We start from the raw sequence: 26,484 nt of genomic DNA, 5'->3' as shown, positions 1-26,484 counted from the left end.
ATATGATTCTTTTAAATAATGAAATGATGTTTTTTAAAATATAAACATTGACAAATAACTTTTTACTTCATAAAATGATCGTTAATTTATCAATTTATGAAACAAAAATACCGATACACCTCAATTTGTGAGGCGAACCATAGAAGTTCCCAATTATCATACCCTACAGCTTACAAGACTCCACTTCATGATGAACCTTACCAATTAACCACATACACAGATGAAACACTATATTATGTCAACCAAGTTAATTATTATTAATTAATTAATTAATCTCCCAAAGATAGTATAACAAACAGACAAATTAGGAAACGTACGTACTAAAGCGAAAGTAATTAACGATAGCACAAATCCTTGAAACATATGCATGCATGTCATACATGGTAGCTATATATGTTGTTGGTTAAGATCATTATCATCAGAGGGTTGGCCGCAGTCAGCAATAACCACCGGCTTTGATGTTTTCCCCGAACCGGACCCAACTTTCTCAATCTCTTTCACCACCTCCATTCCTTCAACCACCTCACCAAAAACCACATGTTTCCCATCAAGCCACTCCGTCTTCGCCGTGCATATGAAGAACTGTGATCCATTCGTACCGGGTCCCGCATTCGCCATTGAAAGAACACCTGGACCTGTGTGGGTCTTGATGAAATTCTCGTCGGCGAATTTGGACCCGTAGATGGACTCTCCACCGGTACCATTACCGGCGGTGAAGTCACCTCCTTGACACATGAAATCAGGTATGACGCGGTGGAAGATAGAGCCTTTGTAATGGAGAGGCTTGCCACTGCTACCGAGTCCTTTCTCCCCGGTGCAGAGTGCACGGAAGTTATCGGCGGTGAGAGGAGTGGTGTCGGCGTAAAGTTCCATGACGATACGTCCGACCGGTTCGTCTCCGACGGTCATGTCGAAGAAGACTTTGGGATTGGGGTTGGGGATGGGGTTAGACATTTTGGTACGAGCGGAGAACTGAAAGTTTCCTATAATTTAGAGAAGAAGAAGAAGATGAAGGCAATTGAGTTAATTGTTAGTGAGTTTATTGAGTAGGATTTGGGTATAAATATTTAGCTAAAGTTGAGAATTTGCACTACCATGCATTATTGAGGCCGGATCTGATTCCAAGCATATATACTCACTCATTGTTAAATGGAATTTCATTTACTTCATATAAATTGTTCTCCTACTAGTAGTGTATTTGTTTGGCAAATCACTTTTTTATCTTTAAGATGTTACTCTTTCGTCACATAATAATATGTCAATGCATAGTTTTAATTATTAACAAAATTTATACTGTAAAAAAATTGATATTAACATGGTCATACGTCGCCTCAAAAAAATAAACATGGTCAAACAGCGTCAATTAATATGGTACAAAAAAAGTACTAAGAGTGTCAATAAAATGTTTTTCTAATGAATTATATCCGGAACATAAAGGTACGGTGAGTAGAAAATACACTTCAAATTTTATATCAACATCAGGAATATATGTAAGATAATAATATCCACAATATATGCTCTTCGCACTAAGAAATTCTGCATAATTTATTGATGATCGCTTTTTTGTCGATGGCAAATGTTAGATAAATATGCTTGCAACAATTCACCACATTCCACCCAAAAATGTCATCATCTTTGAGAAGGAGTTGTCAAATACCATAAGAAAAGTACGGCCTACCATTTCTTTTTGGTAGTGGTCGGGGTTTGAACCCCGAACCTTGCATATTTTATGCATTGTCCCAACCAACTGAGCTAAACTCACGAGGACACGGCCTACCATTTCTGCCAAAGGACTAATGAATTTGTAACATTTTTTAATAAACGAAATAACAAATAATCATTGAATTCACACACACAAGTGGGGGATCGGGTTCGAAGCCTGATCACAACGTCTAGTCTAGCGATTTTGACATTTTGCTAGTTGAGTTAGTATTTTTTTTCTTCTTGAAATATAGTTGAGTTGTGAACATAACATTTTATTATTTTAATAAATAAATAAAATAAATCTACGAGGATTGAAGTACGCATGCTTGCCTAAGGATGAGGGACATATTGCCTACAAAATGAAGATTTGAGTTTGAAATGATATTAATTCAATTGATGAAAAAAGAAGTAGATTTGAGGGAGAACTATAAATTCATTGATTAGGGAGTTTAATTTGGCATTACTTGCTAAATGGTGTTGGCGGATGAGGGTTGAAAATAGGAGTTTGTGGTATAGAGTTTTAGCATCTTGATATGGGGAGGTAGGAGGAATAATCGCCGAGGATGGGCGGTTTAACTCTGTTTGGTGGAATAATTTGATTAATATTAAAAATGGGGCTGGTGTGGGAGGTGGTCGGTGGTTTGATACTAATGTTGGGTGGGAGGTAGGAGATGGTACACAAACTTTATTTTGGTGGGATCCTTGGATTGATGGTATGGTTTTGAAAAATAGTTTTAGCCGCCTTTTTGATCTTGCTGCTAATAAAATGGCTACGGTGGCTGAAATGTATTCGCTTGGGTGGGGGGAGGAGGGTGAAGCTTGGAAGTGGCGGCGTCACTTGCTAGCTTGGGAGGAGGAGAAAGTGCGGGAGTGTTGTTATTTTTTAACTAATATTATTTTGCAGCCTACTCATTCTGACAGGTGGATTTGGCATTTACATGCATCCAACAAATATAATGTTACAAGTGCTTATAACCGCTTGTTGTCATCAACAAATAACAACTTGATAGCTGATCACATAACTGAAATTTGGAATAAGGAAGTGCCTTTAAAAGTCAGTCTCTTTGCTTGGCGTCTGATGCGTAATAGGTTACCAACAACAGACAATTTAGTTAAAAGACAAATTTTACAACCAAATGCTCAACTTTGTGTGGGTGGATGTGGCATGATGGAAGACGCAAAACACTTGTTCTTCTCTTGTGATTTTTTTGGTAAATTGTGGTATGGTATTTCTCATTGGCTCAAGTACCACATAGTGTTTCCTGAACATATGTCAGATCATTTGTATCAATTTGGCACCTTAGGCGGGTTTTCCAAAAGCAACCGCCCAGCTTTTAATCTCATATGGCTTTCTTGTGTGTGGGTAATTTGGATAGAAAGAAACGCTCGGGTCTTTCATCAAAAAGAGGTCCCGTTACATCAATTACTAGATAAAATTAAACTTCAATCATACTGGTGGCTGAAAGCGAACCGTCCTAGCTTTGCTTTTTCCTATCATTTGTGGTGGTTGAACCCTTTACCTTGTCTGGGTATTTATCTGTAATGGGGGGTTTTGACATTTGATCTTGTTTTTTTGTTACCCTTTGTTATGTGGTTGTAATTTGATACTCTTTCAGCTGGGGTTTTTGCACTACTTGTGCTGAAATTTTCAGTCTGCAGTAATATATTTCATTTTAGCTTCTTAAAAAAACAAAAAAAAAAAACTATAAATTCATTGATGATCTATAATAAATTTATGTTTAATTTACGAATTGTAGAAGTCTGTATTAGAACCCAATGTGCTATAATTTTTTACACATATTACTCAAATCACATTGTTGATGTCACTTTGTTATGATTAAATTCTTTTCCATTTTGATATTTTAGTTTATTTAAATAAAGTAGAGATGTTATCTTCAGATGCATTGAGTTTTGTTTGCTAGTTGCACGTAGCTTTGGTAAACTTAGTAAATTGGTCTTAGGTGCTATCATCAAATTCATCATCGTCGTATGATTTGACCATCAAATTGTATTGGCATTGTGTTAATTTTTTGCAATGAGATAAGACAATTTCTCAAAGCTTGATTTTATATGTACTCTCCGACTGTGTTCGAAATAAAATCTTTAGGGGGGTGTATTGGATTAGGATTTTAAAAGACTATTTTAATAAAAAAAGTCTTTAAGATTTTAAAAGACTGTGTGAGATTATATTGATTCTGTGAGATTTTAAAAGACTTTTTATGTAAAAGACTTTATACACTCAAGATTTTAATGGATTTATCACATTGACTTTTAAGGATTTCAAAGGATTTTATGGGATTTTAAAATTTTAAAGGATTCAATGAATTTTAGGGAAAAAAAAGAACAAACTTACAAGTGTGAATGATAAAAATAATGAACAAATAAATTCTAGCGTTTGAATAAAGAAAAATAAAACCAATAAAAAATTCTTTTACTATTGATTTTAAAATTTTAAGGATTTTATGGATTTTATAAGATTTTAAGGGACTAAAAAACACTCTTAACACATTATTCTCCATACACATTTTTTATTTGTTAAAAATGTTATTCCCACAAAATTCAATTGTGCATATTTAAAATTATGACAGCCCTTACAAATCTTTCAAAAAAAAAATTATTGTGTCAGCCCTCATTTTGTGTTTGAAATTAGAGAAGTCGTTTGAGTTTTTCTAAGAGAGGTGAGAGAGAGAGAAGAGAGGAGGGAGAGAGAGAGAGAGAGAGAGAGAGAGAGAGAGAGAGAGAGACGAAGAGAGAAAGGAGAGAGGGGGGAGGGGAGAGAGAGAAGGGAGAAGAAAGAGATAGTAACTTTTAAATGAAAAACAATCCCAAGAAATCTCATCTTTTCATGAAAGACTTTTTCTTGTTAAAATTACACTACAAAATCCCACAAAATCCATCAAAATCCAATTTATTAAACAATCCTTCGAAATTTGAATGATTTTGAATACCATGAGACTTTTTTTAAGTGATGAAAAGTCTTGATTGAATACCTCAAGACTTTTTTAAAATGACAAAGAGTCTTGATTGAATACCACAAGACTTTTTTTAAGTTGCAAAAAGTCTTGATTGAATACCACAAGACTTTTTCATAATTAAAAAGTCTTTTAAAATCCCATAGAATCCTAATGCAATACATCCCCCTTAGTCTTCCTATATATTATTCATAAGGAAATTGAATCTTCGAGTTAAATTTAAAGAATGAAGTAGATAGTACAAAAATAAAACCATGAAGAACAAGTTGAGCTTAAAGATTTTATTTCACTTCATTATGTAAAGAGAGTTGAAGATATAAATCAAAAAACTGATAATTTTTGCGACAATATTTTTCTTTCCTCTTTTTTTGGGGCAAAAATAGTAAAGAGAGTGAGAGAAAGAGAAAGTAAACGCACGGTAAAAATATAATAGAAAGTGGTCCTATGAAATTGATACTTACCCAATCATCTTTATACCCACTAATATCAAACATTATTAAAAGAATTTAACCAGTATACTCTACAATTATTTAACACATACACTAATGATGTGCTACCGCATCAATTAATAAACACGAAAATACAGAAGTTGATATATTCATTAATTGATATGACAACACATCATTAGATGCGTGTCTAAAATAAGGGAACTTCTACGGTACACTCACAAAGTGAGGTGTACCGGTACTCTCGCTTCATAATTTTATAAATTAACGATCATTTTTCATGTAAGAAATAGCTATTTTTCAATATTTATATTCTATAAAACATCATTTCATTGTTTATAAGAATCATAGTAATTTTTTTACATATTATCGTAAAAAATAATCAACGTTCTCAATCATGAGTGATAAAAATTCAAATTTTTTTTTTTTATTTTGTTGACACTTTTGATGAATAAGATTTAGTTATTATAATTATAAGTGATAAAAAAAACAATATTTTTCTTCAAAAAACAACTCATTTAACTATTAATTTAAAGAATGAGAGTACCAGTACACTCAAATATATTGGGTGTACCATAGAATTTGCCCTAAAATAATTATACATCAGTTAATTTTTTTAATATTTTTAAGGAGAACATTAACCCTTAAAAATAGACTATAACTTAATTTATTAAAAACATACTATAATTTGTCAGGTATTCACCATAGTTTTTCAAGGTTTATAATATTATTATTTTGCGAGAGGTTCTGTAATTAGATTTCTTTTTCAATTTTGGGTTTTGATTATTGAAGTTGAAGAAATAAATCAAAAAACTTGTAGAGCATGAGGAGGTAGAAGGAGAAGTGAGCTTGTGAAAAAGTAACAACAATAGGAAAAATTACGGGAAGTGAGGAAAAGTAAAGGTTAAAGGGGATTGAGTTTTTTTTCTTCTTTTTATCTTCAGTTTCAAAATAATTTTAAGTTTATTTTTTCTTTTAAGTTATGTTTAAGTTTAACTAAGCTAATTATAATATTTTATTAGGAGATGTTATAATATTATAATGTTCAATTACTAATTTTATTGTTTTATTAATACAAATATTAAAAAAAAAATAGGATTCTTTTTAGGGATAATTACAATGACCTCCCCTGAGGTTTCTTTAAATGACACTGACACCCCTTCTAGTTTTAAAATAGACATTAACCTCCCTTAAGATTTTCAAAATAGATATATACCTCCCTTTTCAATTTTACACTGTTTATTATTCTGTTAAAGTAAAAGCGCTGCCTGTTAAAGAATACCATCTTCATCCACTACACCATTGAAGGATTTTGCTATTGTTCGAAGCTTTTAACATATTTTTCTTTTTTTTTTTCCACCAAATTGTCATAAAAAATAGAGCCGAAAAGGCAATAACAAATAAACTTAAATTAAATGAATCGTCAATACCAAATTGATAATGACATTCTGCATGTACATTAAATCACTAAAAACTGTAAATAATTATCCCCAAAAATCATTGCATCAACATAAACAATAAAAGAACCTCAGGAATTGAAATTCAAGGTTTTCCTCTTCTTCAAACCCGTCGATGGGCAGTCTCACATAAACACACAATGAAAGAGGCACACCTATGCTTCATGCTGTTTGTGTTGTTTTCATGGAGGAAGGTAATTTTAGGGCGCTGATTGCTTGGATGAAATGAAAACCAGACAACATGAGTTGTTAATCATTTTGTTTTTCTAAATAACTTCACAGATGTTAAACAGTGTTAAACGATAGGGGAGGTCAATGTTGAGTATGAAAATAGAGGGGGTGTCAGTGTCATTTAAAGAAATCTCAAGAGAGGTGAGCGTAATTATCCCTTCTTTTTATTTTATAATTACGCATGCCAACTTTTAAAAAAAATGGGCCCACAATATTCCACATTAGCGTTCCGTTAGCAAAATAGACGGCAGGGACCAAATGTCACTAACGGAGTAAAATGTAGGGATTTTAAAAACATTTATTGAATTGTAGGGACTATTCTTCAAAGTGACGTAAAATGTAGGGACCGAAAACATATTTAACCCTTGAAAATACAACATTATTATGTTTGTTTTATCAGAAAAAGGCATTATTATAATCTCACAACGACTAAAACTCAACAACATTATTTACACACGGTTCTTTCACTACCACTGACATGAGAATAAAATTCAACAATAATAATCTCACAACGACCCACATTAATATTTTTAATTTGAACAGATTTTAGAAACATTCCTGAAAAATGTTAATTCTTACCAAACTCAAGTAGGAATGTTATTCCCAAAAATCATATCATGTTCCTCTGAATATCATTACAAATGTGGGTAAGCTATGGTATAGGAAAAAAATAAGCAAGGATTCATGCAACATCATTCCAAATGTGGGTAAAAAAAAGTTAGTTTACAAGCATCATAAAAATAATTACTACACCCTCCGGTCACAAATATAAACAAAAATCTATGTTTTAGATTCATTCAATAAATGATGTATGTGGTCTTTATTGTAGGCAACATACATCATTTATTGAATGAATCTATGGGTGACATTTAGGGTGGGTGAGGGAAAGAATTTCCCACCATAGGAAAGTAGATTCTGGCCATTAGATTTAAGAGGAACATTGATCTTATGATAGTCTTCCCACGCTAGATTATTTTTCACTTTCTTCTGCCACCATTATCCTGTCTATGTGTCACGCCTTTTCCCAGAAACCATGGTTCCAACAAACCATAAGCTCTGCACATGAACAATCTATTTTTCCCTTTGACTGAAAGTATTTGACGTCTTTATGACATAATTATAAATTTATGGCTTTTCAATTTCATGTCCTTCCTTTGTTATCTCAATCAAATTAAATTACCGAAATCATTAATGGACACAAAAATTGAATTCAACTTAGACTTTCAACCGGTGACAAAAATTATGATAAAATTAACAAACATGACACAAAAATTCGTTGTTGTTGTTGTTGTTGTTGAAGGTAAAGTGGAAAACTTATGTGTTTTAAAACTTGCTATTTTGGTTTGATGATGGATCCGAAACAGCGTTCTACCCATGTCCATGTCACCACGACAACCTCAACGGTGAAATCCTCTTCGACTGTGTCATCCTCGTCACCTGTTTCGACCTCTGTGACGGCGCCTCCGTCGTCGACTTTTACCGCCTTATCCAATCAGACATCTCCGGTGTTCCGTTTGAATCTCGTATCGCTAGAATCAATCACCATGCCGCTTCTCTTCATTTCTCTCCTCATGCTGATCTCTCTCGCACCATTCTTCTTATTCCTCTTCGTGAACTCAATATGTTTTTTGTTCAAGGTTTTCGATTTTCTTCTACACGTTTTTTCTTTTTTATTTATTTTTTTTCAATTTAACTGTCAGTTGTTTTTGTTGAAATTTAACTGTTGTGAATGATTTTGACGTGGAGTATAATTTTGAATCATGGAAGTTAATGAATAGTTTTTGTGAAACTGTTAAAAGTGTTATGAAGTATTGGGAATTTTTTCTGGGTTGTTTGTAGGCTGTGAGGTTGAAGACAATGGAAAAAATATAGTGTGAAGAGTCTATAACAAGATCTTAAATCTAATGGTCAAAACCTACTTTCCTATGGTAGGAAACTCTTTCCCTCACCCATCCTAAATGCCACCTCAGCTATGGACTCCTTCCTCCGGATTAGATTTTTTGGGTTTATCTTTTGGAGGGATTAAAACCAGGAGGAACGCATACTCTGAACTGTACACTACCATATAAGAGAGATTAATGGCGACAGGGACGCCAAATTTAATCAAAATCAAAATCCAGATAAAATTAACATAATCTGACAAAACCATGCGGTTCAAAGTTGTATGATATTACTAACTCAGATCCCTGTTAGTATTTTCTTGGATAAAGCTCGACTCAGTGCAAAGGAAAACACAATAAAAAAAATATAAAAACACTCTCATAAGCTACATTTAAGATACAACACAAAGACTGGTCTTTACGACCTAAATTTTCAACCTTGCTAATTCTCTCTCCAACCTATTCTATTACAGAATTCTGTACTCCGTGGAAGGGTCTTGTGTGGCTGAACTAGAGATGAATTATTTGTCTACTTCTTCTTAGATTTGCTCGACGTAGACTGAGTATATGCAGTTCCCTGGATATCAAAATACAAGGTTAGGAAAGCAGTATTGACAAATCAATAATGTAAAGGTTACATCAAATATTAGATACACAAATCAGTATGAAAAGGGGGGAAGCTAATCTCAAACTTCAGAAACAGAAACATCACATACAAATTTAGAAATAAGTGTCACAGACAATAAAAGTATTAGCACACACCTGAAGCCATTCATCCATTGAAGCATCTGTAGTCTTAGTCCCAACTTCAACCTTGGAAGATCTTTTTGTTTTCTGAGCAAATATTTACGTGCAAATAATTAATAGAAATATGCAAATAATACTCACGTGGTAAATGGAGTTATTTATAAGAAAATAGAAAACATTGCATTACCTTAGACAGGTTATGTATTTGACCATTAATCCATAGCCCAAGTAGGATAAGAAGTGCAATTCCAAGAGTAAAAAGGAAAACAGATTCCATACTGAATAAAACACCAGGCTCAACAACTTCAATGGTGCCATTATAGAAAGTGTTTTGGTATGGATGTTGGTCTATCTCGTATACAATGGTGCCCACAAGATCAAATGGTCCAGGCTGCACAGCAAAAGAAAATGGTCAGGCATGATAAATATAGAAGGGGTTTCTGAATGTTCCTCATGCAGACATTTGAAGCATCAGCTCTGGAAAAAGTAAGGAAATACCTGCAAGAACTTGCTGACAGAAAATATATATGGGAAAGTAGCCTGAACTGAAGATGGCACGGAGCCATTGTTGAAAACCTGCAAAATTATAACACAACACAATTATGTAATACTTTTTTTTGTGTAAGGAAACACAATTATGTAATACGATTTGCTAAAAGATCGTATGAACAATAACATAAAATCACAGAACCACAATCGACTAATTCATCCAAAAGAACTAGCAAAAGCAAGCAGAGCCAACATATTAACTATAAGTTTGACAGAGTTATTGGTTCAATGCATCACAAATCACAAATCCCAGATGAACTTAGAGATCTATGTATGTACCAAATGGTTGGGCATCATCGAATCAAAGAAAATCAGAGTACCATATAACATGGAATAGGGAATCTGAATGAAATAAGAGGGAAGGAAAAAAAACCAAGAGAATCATCCTCATACCCATTTTAACACACATGTATAAGGATTGTTAGATGTACGAGGTTCATGCACAAATGTGTTAAACATCCTGTGCCCATAGATGGTGAATAGCAACTCAAGGAATTGGCCAACCCTGCTGCATTCAAAGTTCCCCTGTTTCTTTAGTTTTTATTTTAAATTTTTTCAGCCCTTGATGATATTTTACTGTCATCCCTGGTGCATACTTTGTCAATATTACTTTTTTTCCTACTAAAACAGCAAAACCTTGTGCTCTGAAACCCAGTCTTAAAAGAATATATTGTGCATATCTTTGTATAAATGTAAGAGTATGTTCATATGGAGGGTTCTGGAGAGCTAAGTTCATATCATGGTATATATTTGAGATTTTAAAAAAATTGAAAGAATAACATGATTGATGATCATATAGCATTTCAATTGCACTTAATTCATTCTTAGAAACATTTTTTAGTTTCCTTGATTTGATTAGAAAATAAGTCCTCCTCTCTCCTCCAAAATCTTCCATCCAAACATACGGTAAAGCAATTATCTTTGAGATTTTGAAAACCCATATATAGCAAATACTTTAGTGCAGGTGTAACATGAAATATAACAATTACCACAAATCATTTCAGAGATTAAACAAAATAGTATATTGATTATTACAGGTAACAAACATAAATAAAAGCATATAAGTGTGTTTCAATCAAAGTTATCATGGTTGAAAACTGAAATGATCATTGAACGTAAATAAATAGATTTAATTTGGAGATTTGGCAACCAATTTCTACCTGAACAGTAAGGTTTTGAACAAGAAGACGATGATCGTATGGAAGGTGAACACTAGCCTTAATTGCAACAACATTCAAACTGGACTGCCCTGAAATTGATCCATACAACAAAATCGAGTGTTAGAGGTTTGTCACAAGACACAAATAAAAGGCATAGTAGCTGTAAAATAGTGACAAGTATATTCAGTTACCATCGTTTTTCAGACCGACAAGTAGCTCTGCCTCTTCACCACCCTTTACCACTACATCAAATAAACAACAAAAAATTAACACAAGATTGTCAGGGGATAGTAATTCATTATAAACCAAACCTTATCTTATATAGAAAGATCTTTACATTTCGCAATATTCTTAGGGAACACAGCGATGGTGTCAATTCCTGGGGCAGAAGGGAAGGTCCCATCAGCAAAGTCTTGAGCATCATCAGTTTCATCACCAACAATGCCGATGTCATTCACTTCACCAGTATTCTCCACAGCTTCATCTGACTGACACCTAGCAACTAGCAAGAAGAACAAGAAGCACATTAAGTACAAAAGACATGGACATACAAAGTATCTGTTCGTGAGAAGTGTGTAATTTAATGGATATGAAGAAAAGGATGGTTCAGTTTACACACAAAACTAATCAACTACAAAGGATCTCATCCGTTGATTCCAGACATACGTTAAGACGAGTAAATTCATGATGCAGTGTGTAATCCAAATACTGGAAAAGGTGTGAGGGGTTTCTAGTTGACTTAATAAATGGAAAAGTTTCTATTTTGAGCATTAAAGTTGTAGTAAGGTATCTGTACTGTTTCATTGATTTCCACATCAGTTAAGGATTGCAGAGTTTATTCACATCTCATTCTCACACTAATCAGTAATCTCAAAAAAAAAAAAAAAAAACTAGTGTGAAATCCATCCATGCATCATAACTAACTGATAAGCATTAACCGTAAATTGAAAGCAATAGAAACATAGCATTAAAAAAAATTACACAATCAATCAAGTCACAGAATTAATAATAATAATTCACGATCCAAAAAAAAAAAAAAAAAAGTCAACCCCTACTCCAAAAAAAATAGAAAAGCAGAACAAAAATGAAAGCTGATAATTGTCGCAATATTAAAATAGAGTAAAAAGGAAAAAAGAATGCGTAATCTAAGAAAGAAAAGGGGAAAGAGATCTAGACTAGACTGACCTTGAAGGAAAGGGGAGGCGATGAGGAAGAGAAGGAAGGAGAAAGTCAAAAACTTGTTGATGAGCGCCATATGGGTCTAGCTAGGGTTTGATGTGTGTGTCGTCGATTAGGGTTATTGTAAATGGAAAATTTCAAACCAGAGACAGACTGAGGAAGCAACGTGTGACTCGGAATGAATTTTGTATGTAAAAATCGTTCTTCTTCTTCTTTCTTCTACTTTTGTCGTTTTCTTCAGGTTATACTCTACCAATGTCGTCGTTTTGATCAATCAAATTATTACCACTTGACTTCAATGTTACTATTGTTTACTACTTACTACTTTCCTACTTCCTTTTGTTCTACTTATACCCAGAAGTAGTAGCAGTAATTTCTATTCACACCCAACGTTGTTAGACAATGTACTACGTACTACTTACTAATAGTAACAATAGGCAAATTCAAAAACAAAACAAAAAAGATAGTTTCATACTCAATTGATTTTTATTCAACATATAATAAAAACAAGGGTGAGGCCTAGGCAACCTTGAATAATAACAAGTGTGGGCAACTTACCTGCACTTCTCAAAGACAATTTGGAATTTCTTCTTATTTTAAATTTGATAATTATATATTTCTTAAAAAAAAAAAAAAAGATATAGATTGTGAGCATATCTATAAGTATTGTAAAGTTATATATAACTTTTTTTTTACAAAAATAAACGATATTCATTTATTCAAATTGATAGAGTACATTGATATGATACAAATCCAAAATTGTTAAAAACAAAACGGATAAATATGCGAACAAACTCATAACATTCATGTTAATAACATAAAGCGGCAAAATATCTATGCCTACAAATATGATTATACTCAAGTTTCCAGAATACTCATGTCCCCGGATCTGCAACGTTGACGACGCCAAAGTCATTGATCGGATCAACACTTGCTCAAAGTTAATCTTTCAACTTGAATCAAATAAACACCGCACTAAGGCGGAAAATAAAAACATACCGCACAAAAACGGGAAATCAAAACAAACAGAGTCGTGCAGAGACGATGAAATCACAAAAAAAAACTGAAAATATGTGAAAATCATTTATTCAATTATGATAGAAGGAAAAACAATTCAGATGGGTCAAAATTGACCATAAATCATCCCTCTTTGAAAGACAGGAATAAGGAAAGAGTGACACTTAAGGTTTGAGAAGGAGAGAAGAGAGAGAGAAAAGAATATTCAATTTTGACACCACGTAGTTATATATAACTTATCTCTCTAGTGTTAGGATTAGGTTTAGCTGCTATGATTCTAATGTAGAAACTTCATTTCACTGATTATATATCAATTTCGTTATATCAATATTTTTTTTTTGGTACAAGTTATATTAATATTTTTATTTCCGACACTTAATGCTTTTCCAATGTGCAATTCAAAATTTATTTTTTGACTCAGGGAGTGCTAGACATAAACTTTCTTTGTATGATACATAGGTACAAAAATTTGTAGATGCTAATTGCAAAACATAAAGTTAGGTTTACAATCACACACACTATCAGAACATAGTATCATTTTACCAGCTAAACAAGCAAGACATGAAAAGTTAGAGGATATAACAAATCCCTTTTTATCTGCAAGACATTGATATGTACATAGGACGACAAATGAAAGCATAATTGAAATAGGAGGAATGTATAATCGATTAAGGATCGACGTTATATGATTAGTTAATGAAACTTTTATTTTAGAGAAAGTTAATGAAACTTAATTCCATCAATATTATCTCTCTAATATGATTTTCCTTTTTAAACGCTTTAGATCGTTTCACACACTGAACATTAATAATCACGAGTCTCTGTGCATATGATAACTCTGAATAGTTAGTTTTGATATCGCAACAAAGTATTTGTTTGATGGAGAAAAAACACCATTTTCTCTAGATGTAGATAAAATTTTGTTTTTCTCTTAAGTATAGAGGGAGAGGGGCAAAAAGCTCCCTTATAATTTGATTTTTTTTTAATACAGTTATGTTTAAAATATTATAAAAATCTATCACAAAAAAATATAATTGTTTAAGAAAACATGAATTAAATATGAATTTTTATGTTTTTGGTGCTTAGAAATTCATATATAATGCATAGTTTACTTTTTTTGGGAGAGATTCTTACAATTTTCTAAACATTTATGTAAAAACTCACTAAAAAATCTAAAGGATAGACATGTAGACGGAAAACTTTTAGAAAACAAAAGTCGAAAAAAATTAAGGGGACTAAAATAAAAAGTTAAAGTATCTGTAGTGATATTTTTCCACTCTAAAATTTATAAATTAATTTGTTTCTTTAGTATTATTTGTCATGTTGTACTACACGTGATAATTTAAGATTGTAGTACATATGCTTACAAATACGACTATATTCAAGTTTTTGGATTACTCATGTCTTCAGATTTGCAACGCATGTCAAAATTATAATTGAATCCGCACTTGCTCAAAACTAATAATTCAATCTCAATCAAATAAACAAATCGCACAAAGACAAAAAAATCAAAATAAACATAGTCGTGCAAAGACGACAAAATCAAAAAAGCAAACAAAAATAATATTGAAAATATGTGAAAATCACTTATTTAACTAAAAAAGAAAGAAAATTAATTCGAATAGGAGATTTTGTGTCAAAATTGATCATAAATTACTCATCTACGTAAATAAAAAAAGAAATAAAAAGTGATGACTGCTAGGAGTAAAAAATAAAAGAGAGAGACTTAAATTTGTTCTAAGACTCTTGAGCATAGTCACTGTAAAAATAAATTTCTTTTAACACACTCTTGATTGCTCCTCTTTTTTTTTTTTTTTTTTTTCAGCTGGTACGAAGGAATGAAGGATTGTTCCTCTGTATTAAATACGTACTATACATATATAAATATAGATTTTTTTTGAACGAGTATATAAATATAGATTTTTTTTTTTGAGCAAATATAAATATAGATATACATTAGAAATTTATCATAATGTATTTTAGCCCAACATTGCACATAATATACTTGCTCATATACAAAACCCACTTGGGTTGGCCTGGTGGTATTGGCTTGGGACTTGGGTGTGTGCTCCTCCTTAAGGTCTCAGGTTCGATTCTCCCTAGTGCCAATTTGGGTAGGCTAATTTAGCTTCTTCAAAAAAATATACTTGCTCATATAATTTAATTTTAATTTCTTTCTTGTTCTTGATATAAGGAAAATTTAATTTCTTTCTTGTTCTTGATATAAGGAAACGTTGAACTTTTTGGAATTTAACTACAATATATGTGATGGTACAAGAGTGTGAAAAGTGAAAACCTTATATCAATTCTATGAAGAAAAATAACTTGATCCTATAAAAAATACCTTGCCATACGAACTTGCAAGAACAAACCAAAATGCTGGTCACACACAAAGAATATGCCAAAACCAAACTAATATGAGAAGTAAAGAAGCTCATCAATTAAGCAACAAAGTAAGTAAGTATATAAATATAAACCTAGAGTACATTAATTTGAACGAGGTGGGTGAGTAAAACAAATTAGAATGGAGTGGGTGCAGTCTAAGAGAAGGGGTGCAGAATGGAAACAAGGATGGAGAGGAAAGAGCATGACTTCTATTTCTGCACCCCCATTCCACTTGCTCATGGTATTTGGCATCGTGGTTAGCTTGTTGTGTTTTTCTCAGTACAACCACTTCAAGGCTCAGTTACACAACACTGCCATCAACTTTCAACTACTTATCTTCTTCTTCCCCTTCTTGCTTATGTTTTTCATTGGTTCATATTCTACCGGTGGAAAGCTCATGTAATACCCCGCCTCATCGTTAACGGTATCTTATTGAACTTTTGAATTAGAGAAGAATGTAGAAGGGTTAAAATGGGAATTACATTTAGATGGGAGTATAGATACAACACAACACCAAAATATCTTCATTTCTCCACTTCATTCTCTTTCCAAAAATCAGATTTTTCTTCTCCTCTCCCTCACAACTCACGCCCTTCTCTCCCTCCTTTACACAAATCATCATTTCATCTCTAACCTATTGAAATTAACATGCAAGCTTGAATCTTTGATCCTTGTAACATAAGAGCTCAATTAACAACTTTATTCCTTCTCTTTCCCCTCTTTTGGCCGAACCCCCATCTCCATCACAAATGGTAGAGTTCTGTTTTTCTCAAGCATGGATTTAGGGTCTTTGCAAGTGTTGGAAACTGAAGCTTTGTGATTTGTTAAGTCCTTAGAAGCAAGTAAGTCATGGTGAGTTCCAACTATTCCTCCCTCCTTGTCTTGGCCGTACCTCTCCTCCTCAATCACTCTGTGAGAGATTTTGCTTTCAAGCTTAATTGGTGAATTGATTGTGTGCTTATACTGATGTAAAATGATTTGTTCTGATGTTAGAAGCTTAGGAACAAGAAACTGGAAGTTTAGCTTGTGATTTTGGGTTTTTGTTTTGAGCTTTAGAAAGTAATCATAAACAAGTTGTTCTAAGAAGTTGAATGTAAAACTTAGTGTTGTTTATGTTGTTGTGTCTTGGGATACGAATTTAAGCAACCAAGTGTGGTAATATGCGGATTTGGCAATGGCATAAGTGCTTAAAAGATGAATAAGCTGTTTTGGGGGGGTAGCAGATGCTATAAGTTGCGATTTCAGGTTCTGTTTTGGGCCGTATCTTCTATTGTGCTGATCAGAAGTGAGTAATTCTGAGATTTATGGATTCTGCACGTAATTTCCTTCAAATCGGATATAAATTTCGTGTGATTTGGATTAGAAACGAATTCAGAAAACACAATTGAAGTTTGGTAAATCCTGCAGGAAAATGCTTACGGGTTTAGACGAAGATTTTGCCGAATAATCTAAATTGCGAGTTTTAGTTAACGAACGGGTCCAGAACTGAATGTATATGTTTAGTAGACATAATAAGAGTTTGGATCGAAGTCTGGGCTGAAATTGGAGCGTACAGAAGCCATAAGCTGCAGTTAAGCTGTTTTGGCAAAAAGTGCTTATGGAGCATAGCAGGAGCTGAAATGGGACTTAAGCAGCGTCGGGACTTCAGAGATAAAATAAAAATGTTAAGGTGAGTTCCATAGATAGTTTTCCCACCCTTGGGAGTATGTTTTTATCTTGTGAGGATAATATGAATATTAGAAATGTTATATGTTATGATTAGTTGCCCATTTTATGCCATGCTTGCTAACCTGTTTATACTTGCTGAAAAATGTTTTATATGTTTTGAAATGTTTTCTTAAGAGTAAAGCAAGTATTTAACATGTTGGAAAATCATGGCATACGAGAGAATAATATTTATTATGTTCGGGTAGCATGAAATAAGAAAGGGGGAAAACTAGAGCCTCGATATAGTTATCGAGAACTAGATGGTTAGCATGAATTGTTTATGCTAGGATGTGAGAGAATAGATATCTTTTCACAAAGAAAGTTAAGCAAGAATCCTAATAAGAAAGACGCGAAGTATATCTCTTCGCATATGTTTAAGAAGATCATGCAAGTATGATAAGTTGTGGTTTGATAATTATATCTCTCATCTAAGATTAAGAAAGTGCATGATCAAGTAAGTAAGCATGAATAGGTTTAACCTTTCATGATATGTTTAAGATTAAGATTATGATTAAAATGAATAAGTAGGTGACATGTCTCTTGATATCCACGTTAGATGGATACAAGGGGTTCTCATGATGAGAACGATTTAAGCCGTAAGGGACCCACATGTCGCTGAGTAAGAAAGATGTAGGTGTTCGTGTCTCTTGATATCCACGCTAGGGGGATACAAGAGGTTCTCACAAGGGGAACGATTTAAGCCGCAAGGGACCCGCACGACACCGAGGGAGTCCGATGTGCCTTAGCTAGGTTTTCATCGGTTATGTAAGGGAAAGTACTTGGGGTTACTCCACCTGGGGCTCTCCGTAAAATGAACTCAGATAATAATGTTTGTTCAACGCTAACCAAGTATGACCCTGACTATATTTATGTTTATGCAAGAATGAATTTATGTATGATTATGTTAATAAGCAAGAGCACGATGTGCTATTAGACAAGTAAAAGTCAGGAAATAGAACAAGTAAAGTATGTTATGCCGATGACGATCTTAGGTTCCCCTAATCGTCCGGTTTAGGATTGTGTCATGAATATGTTATGTTAAGTCTTGATGCATTTAACGTATCATGAGGTAGCGGTCCTAAGATCCCTTGTCCGCCATGACACATATGATAGTAAGCCTATAATAAGTAAGATGAATCTATGACGGTCCTAGTATGCACAACCGTCTAAGTATGCAAGTTCCCACACACGTATAATCAACCGCCAGGTTGTATTTTAGACACGTGGTGACCGTAGGTTTTCCCTGAGGTTACCTATAGCCTAGGATTTAGGGGAACTCACTGAGACCTTATGTCTCATCCCAATCCTTTTTGTTTCAGATAAACAGGTTGGACATCAAGGTAATAGCCGGATGGATATTTCAGCAAGTGCTCGTTCGTACCCGCTGCGGAATGGTTATGGATTTCAAGGATGCATTATTATTATTTTAGACAAGAGGTGTTGTATTATTTTGTACGAACGTGTATTGTTGTATAATATATTCATTCGAAGTTTTTTTTATGTTGTAAATCTTAATGTATCCAGTACTAAAAATAACGCACGTGCTAAACTTTCTAGATACGTTTAGTATGGGTGTTACATTTGGTATCAGAGCAGGTCGATTCAGACCGTGCCATGGGTCATTAAGTTACAACTAAGGTAGGGGGACCATTGGGTTCCGGGTAAATGTTTTAATTGTTGATGTTAGTTGAGCCTGATCAACTCAATTTAACATTCGACGGTTAGAACAGATGCCTGAGAGCTGAATAGGACCCAGGAGGAACGAAGTATGTGATGAAGATGATCTGAGAAGGTAAAACTCAGAGTAAGTATAGAAAGTGTCTAATCGTGCCAAATGGTGGTCGGTGAGCTAAGTCGTTCAAGTTTGATTCCTCCGGGAATTCGAAGCAATGTTAAGATGGAATGTTCCGACGATGATGAATAAGTTGTTAAGGATACTTCATATATCCGTAAGTGAAGAATTTGGAAATGTTTAAGTATGACCGAGAGCTTCGGTAAGAGTTGTTGTTGGAACGAGTTTGTTATATAGAAAGGAATTATATAATTCTGGAATGTAAGTGCAAGGCTATAAGATAAGGAGAAGTCGAGTGAGTTGACAAGAAACAAGTTAACCGTTCGCAGCGAACGAAGTTAAGGTTCTATGTGGATATTTTATGATACCATGATTAAGGCAATTTTTTTTTTTTTTGATGTGCCGAGAATTGTATCGAATGATGTTGATGCTTGTCATGCATATGATATAAATGTTATAATGATGTTAAGAATGGATAATGTGCATTGAATTGCTCAAAAAAAAAAAAAGAGATTTTTATGCAAAATATATTTTCTGAAAAACTGAGATGAAGAAACTCACCAATAACAAAATTTTCACTAATAGCGAAACTACAAAAGACTTCGCTGATAGCGAACCTGGAGCGATATTTTTAATTTTTCTGAAAATTGCCAGTTCGTCTCTAAGGTCCGCAATGACTATTGGGGAGTTGTCTTCACAACCTTTTTGCAATAAACACCTTTTAATAACATCAAGTAACGAATGCACATTACCAATTAAAGTTTTCAAAGGAAAAAGGGCATGGACAACCATTAACAGAATCAATTCAGTTTAAGGTGACCTCGGAGATTAATGTGTCAAGAGTTAAAAAGGAGTTTAGACCAAGAGATTAAAGGTTCCGGTATATGAAACGGACATGAAGACATGAGGTAAAATATTGAAGTGATGAAGAGTTTTGTTAGATCACAAGATTCTCAGATTTTGTGGAGTATTAATTACCCCTCGAATCTATGATTTGCTTAATTCATTTGCTAAGGCTCGTTGCCATGACAACTTTTAATGTTTGCAAAATTTATATGATTTTAGAAAGGATATACGCATATGGGTGATTGGAATTGATGTTCATAAATTTTAAAATAGAATTCTGTAGGTACCAGTCGATTACAACTCATGTAAAATAATTTGAACACTTGGAGCAAGATTTGATGACACTGTTGTGTTATCAACTCGTTCCATGAATTTTTATGGTAACGACTGGGACCCAGATTCACTATATTTTTTTTTTATATATATATAATAAAGGAACATCAACACCAAGGATCCGTGTGCTAATTTATGAAGTTTTATTCAAGAAGAAAAGTAACGAGCAAGCATTAGTAAGATTAAGCAAAGCATAACATGCGAGAACACGAAGATGAAAAGTTGGATGTTTAGGAAAGGTATGCACAAGTGCATGATGAGTCAACTACGGAAGTTTTATTCGTCTCTATGATTTTGGGTATTGGTTAAAGACAACCGGTGGGAATCAGAGTAGCGCAACAGAAGTAAATCGGTTAAGTTGTTTATAGTAAAGAAACCTCATGAGAAGTATTATGAGACGAGCGAAGAGTTCTCGAAATGTCACGTAATAAGATTTATGCAGTCAGTGATGGATAAGGTAGAAGTATATGGATGTGTTTTCACCTAAGTAAGATTGGAAGGGCTGAAATCGCTACAATGAAGTGATCAGGTTACCTATTGGTGATGTCGAGCATGTACAAGAACGATTAGTTGGATAGAAAGGGTATGTGTTCTGACAAGAGTAATACATGTAAGATTCAGAAGGTTCTTTCTTGTGACTCAAAGAGACAATTGAGCCATCAAGTGTTATAACCAGTATGCGGAGGAAAGGTGCTATACGGAAGAAAGTAACAACACTCGAGCATTAGTCGAATGAGATGTTCTAAAGATACAAGTTCTGTATTCTTGGAACAAGGGAACTAGATAGTGTCATGTTGTTCAAGGTCCTACATGGTCTAAGTTATGCAGAAAAATGTGTCTGAGGCATACACATAAGTTAAGAAGGAATATAAAGAGTCCACTTTCAAAGTTTAAGAATTTTATCAAGAAAAGAGAAATGATTTATGAGCTAAGCAAAATGAGATTCATACTCTCCTATGCCATAATGGTTAAGTAATGACGATACTTGCTACAATGATGTCAAATTATGATTTTACAACTTTTAAAGTAAAAATGGGTATTAAGGGACTTGGAAACGAATTATTTTAAAAACATGATATTTTTATAATCTGAAACTGATGACACACACCATAAGTGAGTAAGTTCACTTAAGGTGTGCAGACTACCGGACCAACTCGTCATTGGTGAGCTTAGGGCGAGATTCAAATCTTTTTCAAAACATAGAAACTCGTCCTGTGGTTCTGCAGTACCGTTATCGGTGTGGTTTTAAAATGTTTTCTTTAAAAAAGATATACATATATTCATTCCAAGGATCCGTATACCAATGTTTATAAGGTTTCTTAAAATAAAGAGATAGAACAAGTATCATTATTATCTAACATTATGTGACACTTGAGAGTATGTAGAAGACCATGAAAGGTAAAGTTTCACGAAGCAGACAACAGTGTTCTTCAAAAGATTTTATGAGACGTACAAGTTTATGATAAGAATGTTCAAGTGCAAGCATATTAAGTCGGAAAATTTAAGAGCATGTGAACCAAAGACTGGTTTATAGACGTCAAGTATAATGGCAAAATTTAAATTGGCTTCTCCATGTCAAGTTATATGAGTTACCCATGAGATCAGAATATTTTCCTAAGGCTCTAAAAAGAGACAAGAGATTCGTGGAATCATCCAGATAAATAATGTAAGCAAGAGGCATGAGTCTTAAGTTACATTAGAAAGATTATGTATGAAATATATGTTTACACAATAAGATGTTTATGATGTAATTGAGCACTGCAGGGCAAACCTGGACTCAAGTATGACTCCAGTTAAAAGGCAAATCCTGAGTGTTCCAGTTAATGATAAGTTATTTATGTAAATGTTTTATGCTAACAGATAAGATATGGATCCGAGATATCTGGTCCAATATGTTGTAAGAATAAGTTTTGATCATGATGCTTTAAGTTAATTTAAGGCTATAAAAAGGATGATTCCGACTCTGCAAGGATTATTTCAAGATGTTATGATTGGACTCGGTAAATGTTAAGTGATTTCTAAATTTCGAGGACGAAATTCTTTTAAGGGGGGTAGAGTGTAATACCCCGCCTCATCGTTAACGGTATCTTATTGAACTTTTGAATTAGAGAAGAATGTAGAAGGGTTAAAATGGGAATTACATTTAGATGGGAGTATAGATACAACACAACACCAAAATATCTTCATTTCTCCATTTCATTCTCTTTCCAAAAATCAGATTTTTCTTCTCCTCTCCCTCACAACTCACGCCCTTCTCTCCCTCCTTTACACAAATCATCATTTCATCTCTAACCTATTGAAATTAACATGCAAGCTTGAATCTTTGATCCTTGTAACATAAGAGCTCAATTAACAACTTTATTCCTTCTCTTTCCCCTCTTTTGGCCGAACCCCCATCTCCATCACAAATGGTAGAGTTCTGTTTTTCTCAAGCATGGATTTAGGGTCTTTGCAAGTGTTGGAAACTGAAGCTTTGTGATTTGTTAAGTCCTTAGAAGCAAGTAAGTCATGGTGAGTTCCAACTATTCCTCCCTCCTTGTCTTGGCCGTACCTCTCCTCCTCAATCACTCTGTGAGAGATTTTGCTTTCAAGCTTAATTGGTGAATTGATTGTGTGCTTATACTGATGTAAAATGATTTGTTCTGATGTTAGAAGCTTAGGAACAAGAAACTGGAAGTTTAGCTTGTGATTTTGGGTTTTTGTTTTGAGCTTTAGAAAGTAATCATAAACAAGTTGTTCTAAGAAGTTGAATGTAAAACTTAGTGTTGTTTATGTTGTTGTGTCTTGGGATACGAATTTAAGCAACCAAGTGTGGTAATATGCGGATTTGGCAATGGCATAAGTGCTTAAAAGATGAATAAGCTGTTTTGGGGGGGTAGCAGATGCTATAAGTTGCGATTTCAGGTTCTGTTTTGGGCCGTATCTTCTATTGTGCTGATCAGAAGTGAGTAATTCTGAGATTTATGGATTCTGCACGTAATTTCCTTCAAATCGGATATAAATTTCGTGTGATTTGGATTAGAAACGAATTCAGAAAACACAATTGAAGTTTGGTAAATCCTGCAGGAAAATGCTTACGGGTTTAGACGAAGATTTTGCCGAATAATCTAAATTGCGAGTTTTAGTTAACGAACGGGTCCAGAACTGAATGTATATGTTTAGTAGACATAATAAGAGTTTGGATCGAAGTCTGGGCTGAAATTGGAGCGTACAGAAGCCATAAGCTGCAGTTAAGCTGTTTTGGCAAAAAGTGCTTATGGAGCATAGCAGGAGCTGAAATGGGACTTAAGCAGCGTCGGGACTTCAGAGATAAAATAAAAATGTTAAGGTGAGTTCCATAGATAGTTTTCCCACCCTTGGGAGTATGTTTTTATCTTGTGAGGATAATATGAATATTAGAAATGTTATATGTTATGATTAGTTGCCCATTTTATGCCATGCTTGCTAACCTGTTTATACTTGCTGAAAAATGTTTTATATGTTTTGAAATGTTTTCTTAAGAGTAAAGCAAGTATTTAACATGTTGGAAAATCATGGCATACGAGAGAATAATATTTATTATGTTCGGGTAGCATGAAATAAGAAAGGGGGAAAACTAGAGCCTCGATATAGTTATCGAGAACTAGATGGTTAGCATGAATTGTTTATGCTAGGATGTGAGAGAATAGATATCTTTTCACAAAGAAAGTTAAGCAAGAATCCTAATAAGAAAGACGCGAAGTATATCTCTTCGCATATGTTTAAGAAGATCATGCAAGTATGATAAGTTGTGGTTTGATAATTATATCTCTCATCTAAGATTAAGAAAGTGCATGATCAAGTAAGTAAGCATGAATAGGTTTAACCTTTCATGATATGTTTAAGATTAAGATTATGATTAAAATGAATAAGTAGGTGACATGTCTCTTGATATCCACGTTAGATGGATACAAGGGGTTCTCATGATGAGAACGATTTAAGCCGTAAGGGACCCACATGTCGCTGAGTAAGAAAGATGTAGGTGTTCGTGTCTCTTGATATCCACGCTAGGGGGATACAAGAGGTTCTCACAAGGGGAACGATTTAAGCCGCAAGGGACCCGCACGACACCGAGGGAGTCCGATGTGCCTTAGCTAGGTTTTCATCGGTTATGTAAGGGAAAGTACTTGGGGTTACTCCACCTGGGGCTCTCCGTAAAATGAACTCAGATAATAATGTTTGTTCAACGCTAACCAAGTATGACCCTGACTATATTTATGTTTATGCAAGAATGAATTTATGTATGATTATGTTAATAAGCAAGAGCACGATGTGCTATTAGACAAGTAAAAGTCAGGAAATAGAACAAGTAAAGTATGTTATGCCGATGACGATCTTAGGTTCCCCTAATCGTCCGGTTTAGGATTGTGTCATGAATATGTTATGTTAAGTCTTGATGCATTTAACGTATCATGAGGTAGCGGTCCTAAGATCCCTTGTCCGCCATGACACATATGATAGTAAGCCTATAATAAGTAAGATGAATCTATGACGGTCCTAGTATGCACAACCGTCTAAGTATGCAAGTTCCCACACACGTATAATCAACCGCCAGGTTGTATTTTAGACACGTGGTGACCGTAGGTTTTCCCTGAGGTTACCTATAGCCTAGGATTTAGGGGAACTCACTGAGACCTTATGTCTCATCCCAATCCTTTTTGTTTCAGATAAACAGGTTGGACATCAAGGTAATAGCCGGATGGATATTTCAGCAAGTGCTCGTTCGTACCCGCTGCGGAATGGTTATGGATTTCAAGGATGCATTATTATTATTTTAGACAAGAGGTGTTGTATTATTTTGTACGAACGTGTATTGTTGTATAATATATTCATTCGAAGTTTTTTTTATGTTGTAAATCTTAATGTATCCAGTACTAAAAATAACGCACGTGCTAAACTTTCTAGATACGTTTAGTATGGGTGTTACAGCTCAACTTTCACACGCTTGGAGCATGAGAAAATCTTAATCATGGTGCTGTTTGTTTCTATGTTAGAAGTCTTCATTTCATGGTTTGGACCGCATTAGAGATCAATCTATTTACTCAGCAAGAAAGATAGACAGAAATATTTGTATATATGTTGATATTATTACTAATCAATGTATAAGTTTTAAAATTACTGAAAGGGTTAGCCAAATAGTTAACTAGTTCGTAGGATATATTTAATTACTTTAAAATTTAAATTAAATGCACCTGAATGGTTGAGATACACAAATAAAATATTTAAAACCCTCGGACTCGGTTAATCTTTGGCTGTACATTTTGCATTAATTGTTATGAAGTAGTATCTCTTTTTAAGTTGTGGTTGTAATCTTCTTGCACTTTCTAAAGATGGAAAATAATCATCTTCACCTTTCTTGCACTTTCTATGAATAATTGAATTCGTTTACTACAACACGGCGCAACAAAAAGTGTGAATTAAGGTGCTGAATATTGTGATTTCATACTTATTTCTTTTATGCAAAATATTCATATCTAATAAAGACATTCAAATTAATGATAAAACCGATATTCTTATCTTATTATGTTACAAACACTTACTTATAAATTCCAAATATGATTCCTTTATACGGTTACAAACACTTAATTATAAATTGAATGAAAAATGAGAAAAAGTTGATTACAATTAGTGTAAGATGTACTTTATACGGTTATCATAACTAAACTAACAAAAAAAACCTTAACTAATTTGGAACTGATACTAATCAACTTCTATCTACATTGAGCAAACTCTAACTATATCTAACAAAGCTTATTTGACATTAAGGTCTAAGTACAACAATAGACCTATGTACTAACGAATGGAAAACACTTGAATTCAGTAAAAAAAACACCTTTAAGATTTTGTAACAACACCTTTAAATTCAGTAAAAAAAACACATTTAAATAGTTATAAATTTATCACAAAATAAACTTACAAATCCCAGTCATATATATGTAGTCCAAACAAAATAGTCAAATATGTGGTGTATTGTTAGCAAACCAGCAAAGCACTGAGGTGAAAGTTCTCTTTTATCAAGTCCTTAGAGCATCCCCAATGGTGTACTCTCAATCTTGAGGTC

At 33.7% G+C, this 26,484-nt stretch overlaps 3 protein-coding genes and 1 long non-coding RNA gene across 6 annotated transcripts; 2 read left to right on the top strand and 2 right to left on the bottom strand.

The window, feature by feature from the left end:
* Positions 1 to 233: 233 nt before the first annotated feature.
* LOC146943244 (peptidyl-prolyl cis-trans isomerase 2-like) lies at positions 234 to 1,035 on the bottom strand. The gene has a single exon (XM_085757330.1). The coding sequence runs from the start codon at positions 952 to 954 to the stop codon at positions 388 to 390; it is 567 nt and encodes a 188-aa protein (XP_085613456.1). The 5' UTR covers positions 955 to 1,035; the 3' UTR covers positions 234 to 387.
* Positions 1,036 to 2,236: 1,201 nt separating this feature from the next.
* LOC146943243 (uncharacterized) lies at positions 2,237 to 3,247 on the top strand (the record flags this gene model as incomplete). The annotated part of the gene is made up of 1 exon (XM_085750093.1): positions 2,237 to 3,247. A coding segment is annotated over one exon (1,011 nt), but the record flags the coding sequence as incomplete, so codon positions are not given.
* A 5,661-nt stretch (positions 3,248 to 8,908) lies between these two features.
* Positions 8,909 to 12,505, bottom strand: LOC146943242 (translocon-associated protein subunit alpha-like). The gene is made up of 8 exons (XM_085757329.1): positions 12,332 to 12,505; positions 11,484 to 11,648; positions 11,338 to 11,388; positions 11,147 to 11,235; positions 9,936 to 10,013; positions 9,625 to 9,828; positions 9,453 to 9,524; positions 8,909 to 9,267 (listed from the first exon to the last, which is right to left on the bottom strand). The coding sequence occupies exons 1-8, from the start codon at positions 12,399 to 12,401 to the stop codon at positions 9,220 to 9,222; spliced, it is 777 nt and encodes a 258-aa protein (XP_085613455.1). The 5' UTR covers positions 12,402 to 12,505; the 3' UTR covers positions 8,909 to 9,219.
* A 3,647-nt stretch (positions 12,506 to 16,152) lies between these two features.
* LOC146943241 (uncharacterized) lies at positions 16,153 to 25,784 on the top strand. 3 transcript variants are annotated; one of them, XR_015032994.1, is made up of 4 exons: positions 16,153 to 17,012; positions 17,135 to 17,396; positions 18,754 to 23,733; positions 25,091 to 25,784. It is a non-coding gene; the product is annotated as an uncharacterized LOC146943241 (long non-coding RNA). The 3 variants fall into 3 exon arrangements; XR_015032993.1 differs by having other exon boundaries at positions 16,153 to 17,396; positions 18,754 to 23,349; positions 23,472 to 23,733; positions 25,091 to 25,327; XR_015032992.1 differs by having other exon boundaries at positions 16,154 to 17,396.
* Positions 25,785 to 26,484: the final 700 nt, after the last annotated feature.

This window comes from Medicago sativa, chromosome 3, assembly GCF_051527215.1.
Source record: "Medicago sativa cultivar Bolivia chromosome 3, Bolivia_mono, whole genome shotgun sequence".
Lineage (NCBI taxonomy): Eukaryota > Viridiplantae > Streptophyta > Magnoliopsida > Fabales > Fabaceae > Medicago > Medicago sativa.
Note: the sequence above shows the minus strand (reverse complement) of the source record. Positions and strands in the feature narration are given on the sequence as shown.

Coding starts and splice junctions, on each gene's coding strand:
- LOC146943242 (XM_085757329.1), bottom strand. CDS start 12,401: ATGGCGCTCATCAACAAGTTTTTGACTTTCTCCTTCCTTCTCTTCCTC. Junction 11,649..12,331: donor CGCCTCCCCTTTCCTTCAAG/GTCAGTCTAGTC, acceptor TCTTCTTGCTAG/TTGCTAGGTGTCAGTCAGAT. Junction 9,829..9,935: donor CTGTCAGCAAGTTCTTGCAG/GTATTTCCTTAC, acceptor TTTGCTGTGCAG/CCTGGACCATTTGATCTTGT.
- LOC146943244 (XM_085757330.1), bottom strand. CDS start 954: ATGTCTAACCCCATCCCCAACCCCAATCCCAAAGTCTTCTTCGACATG.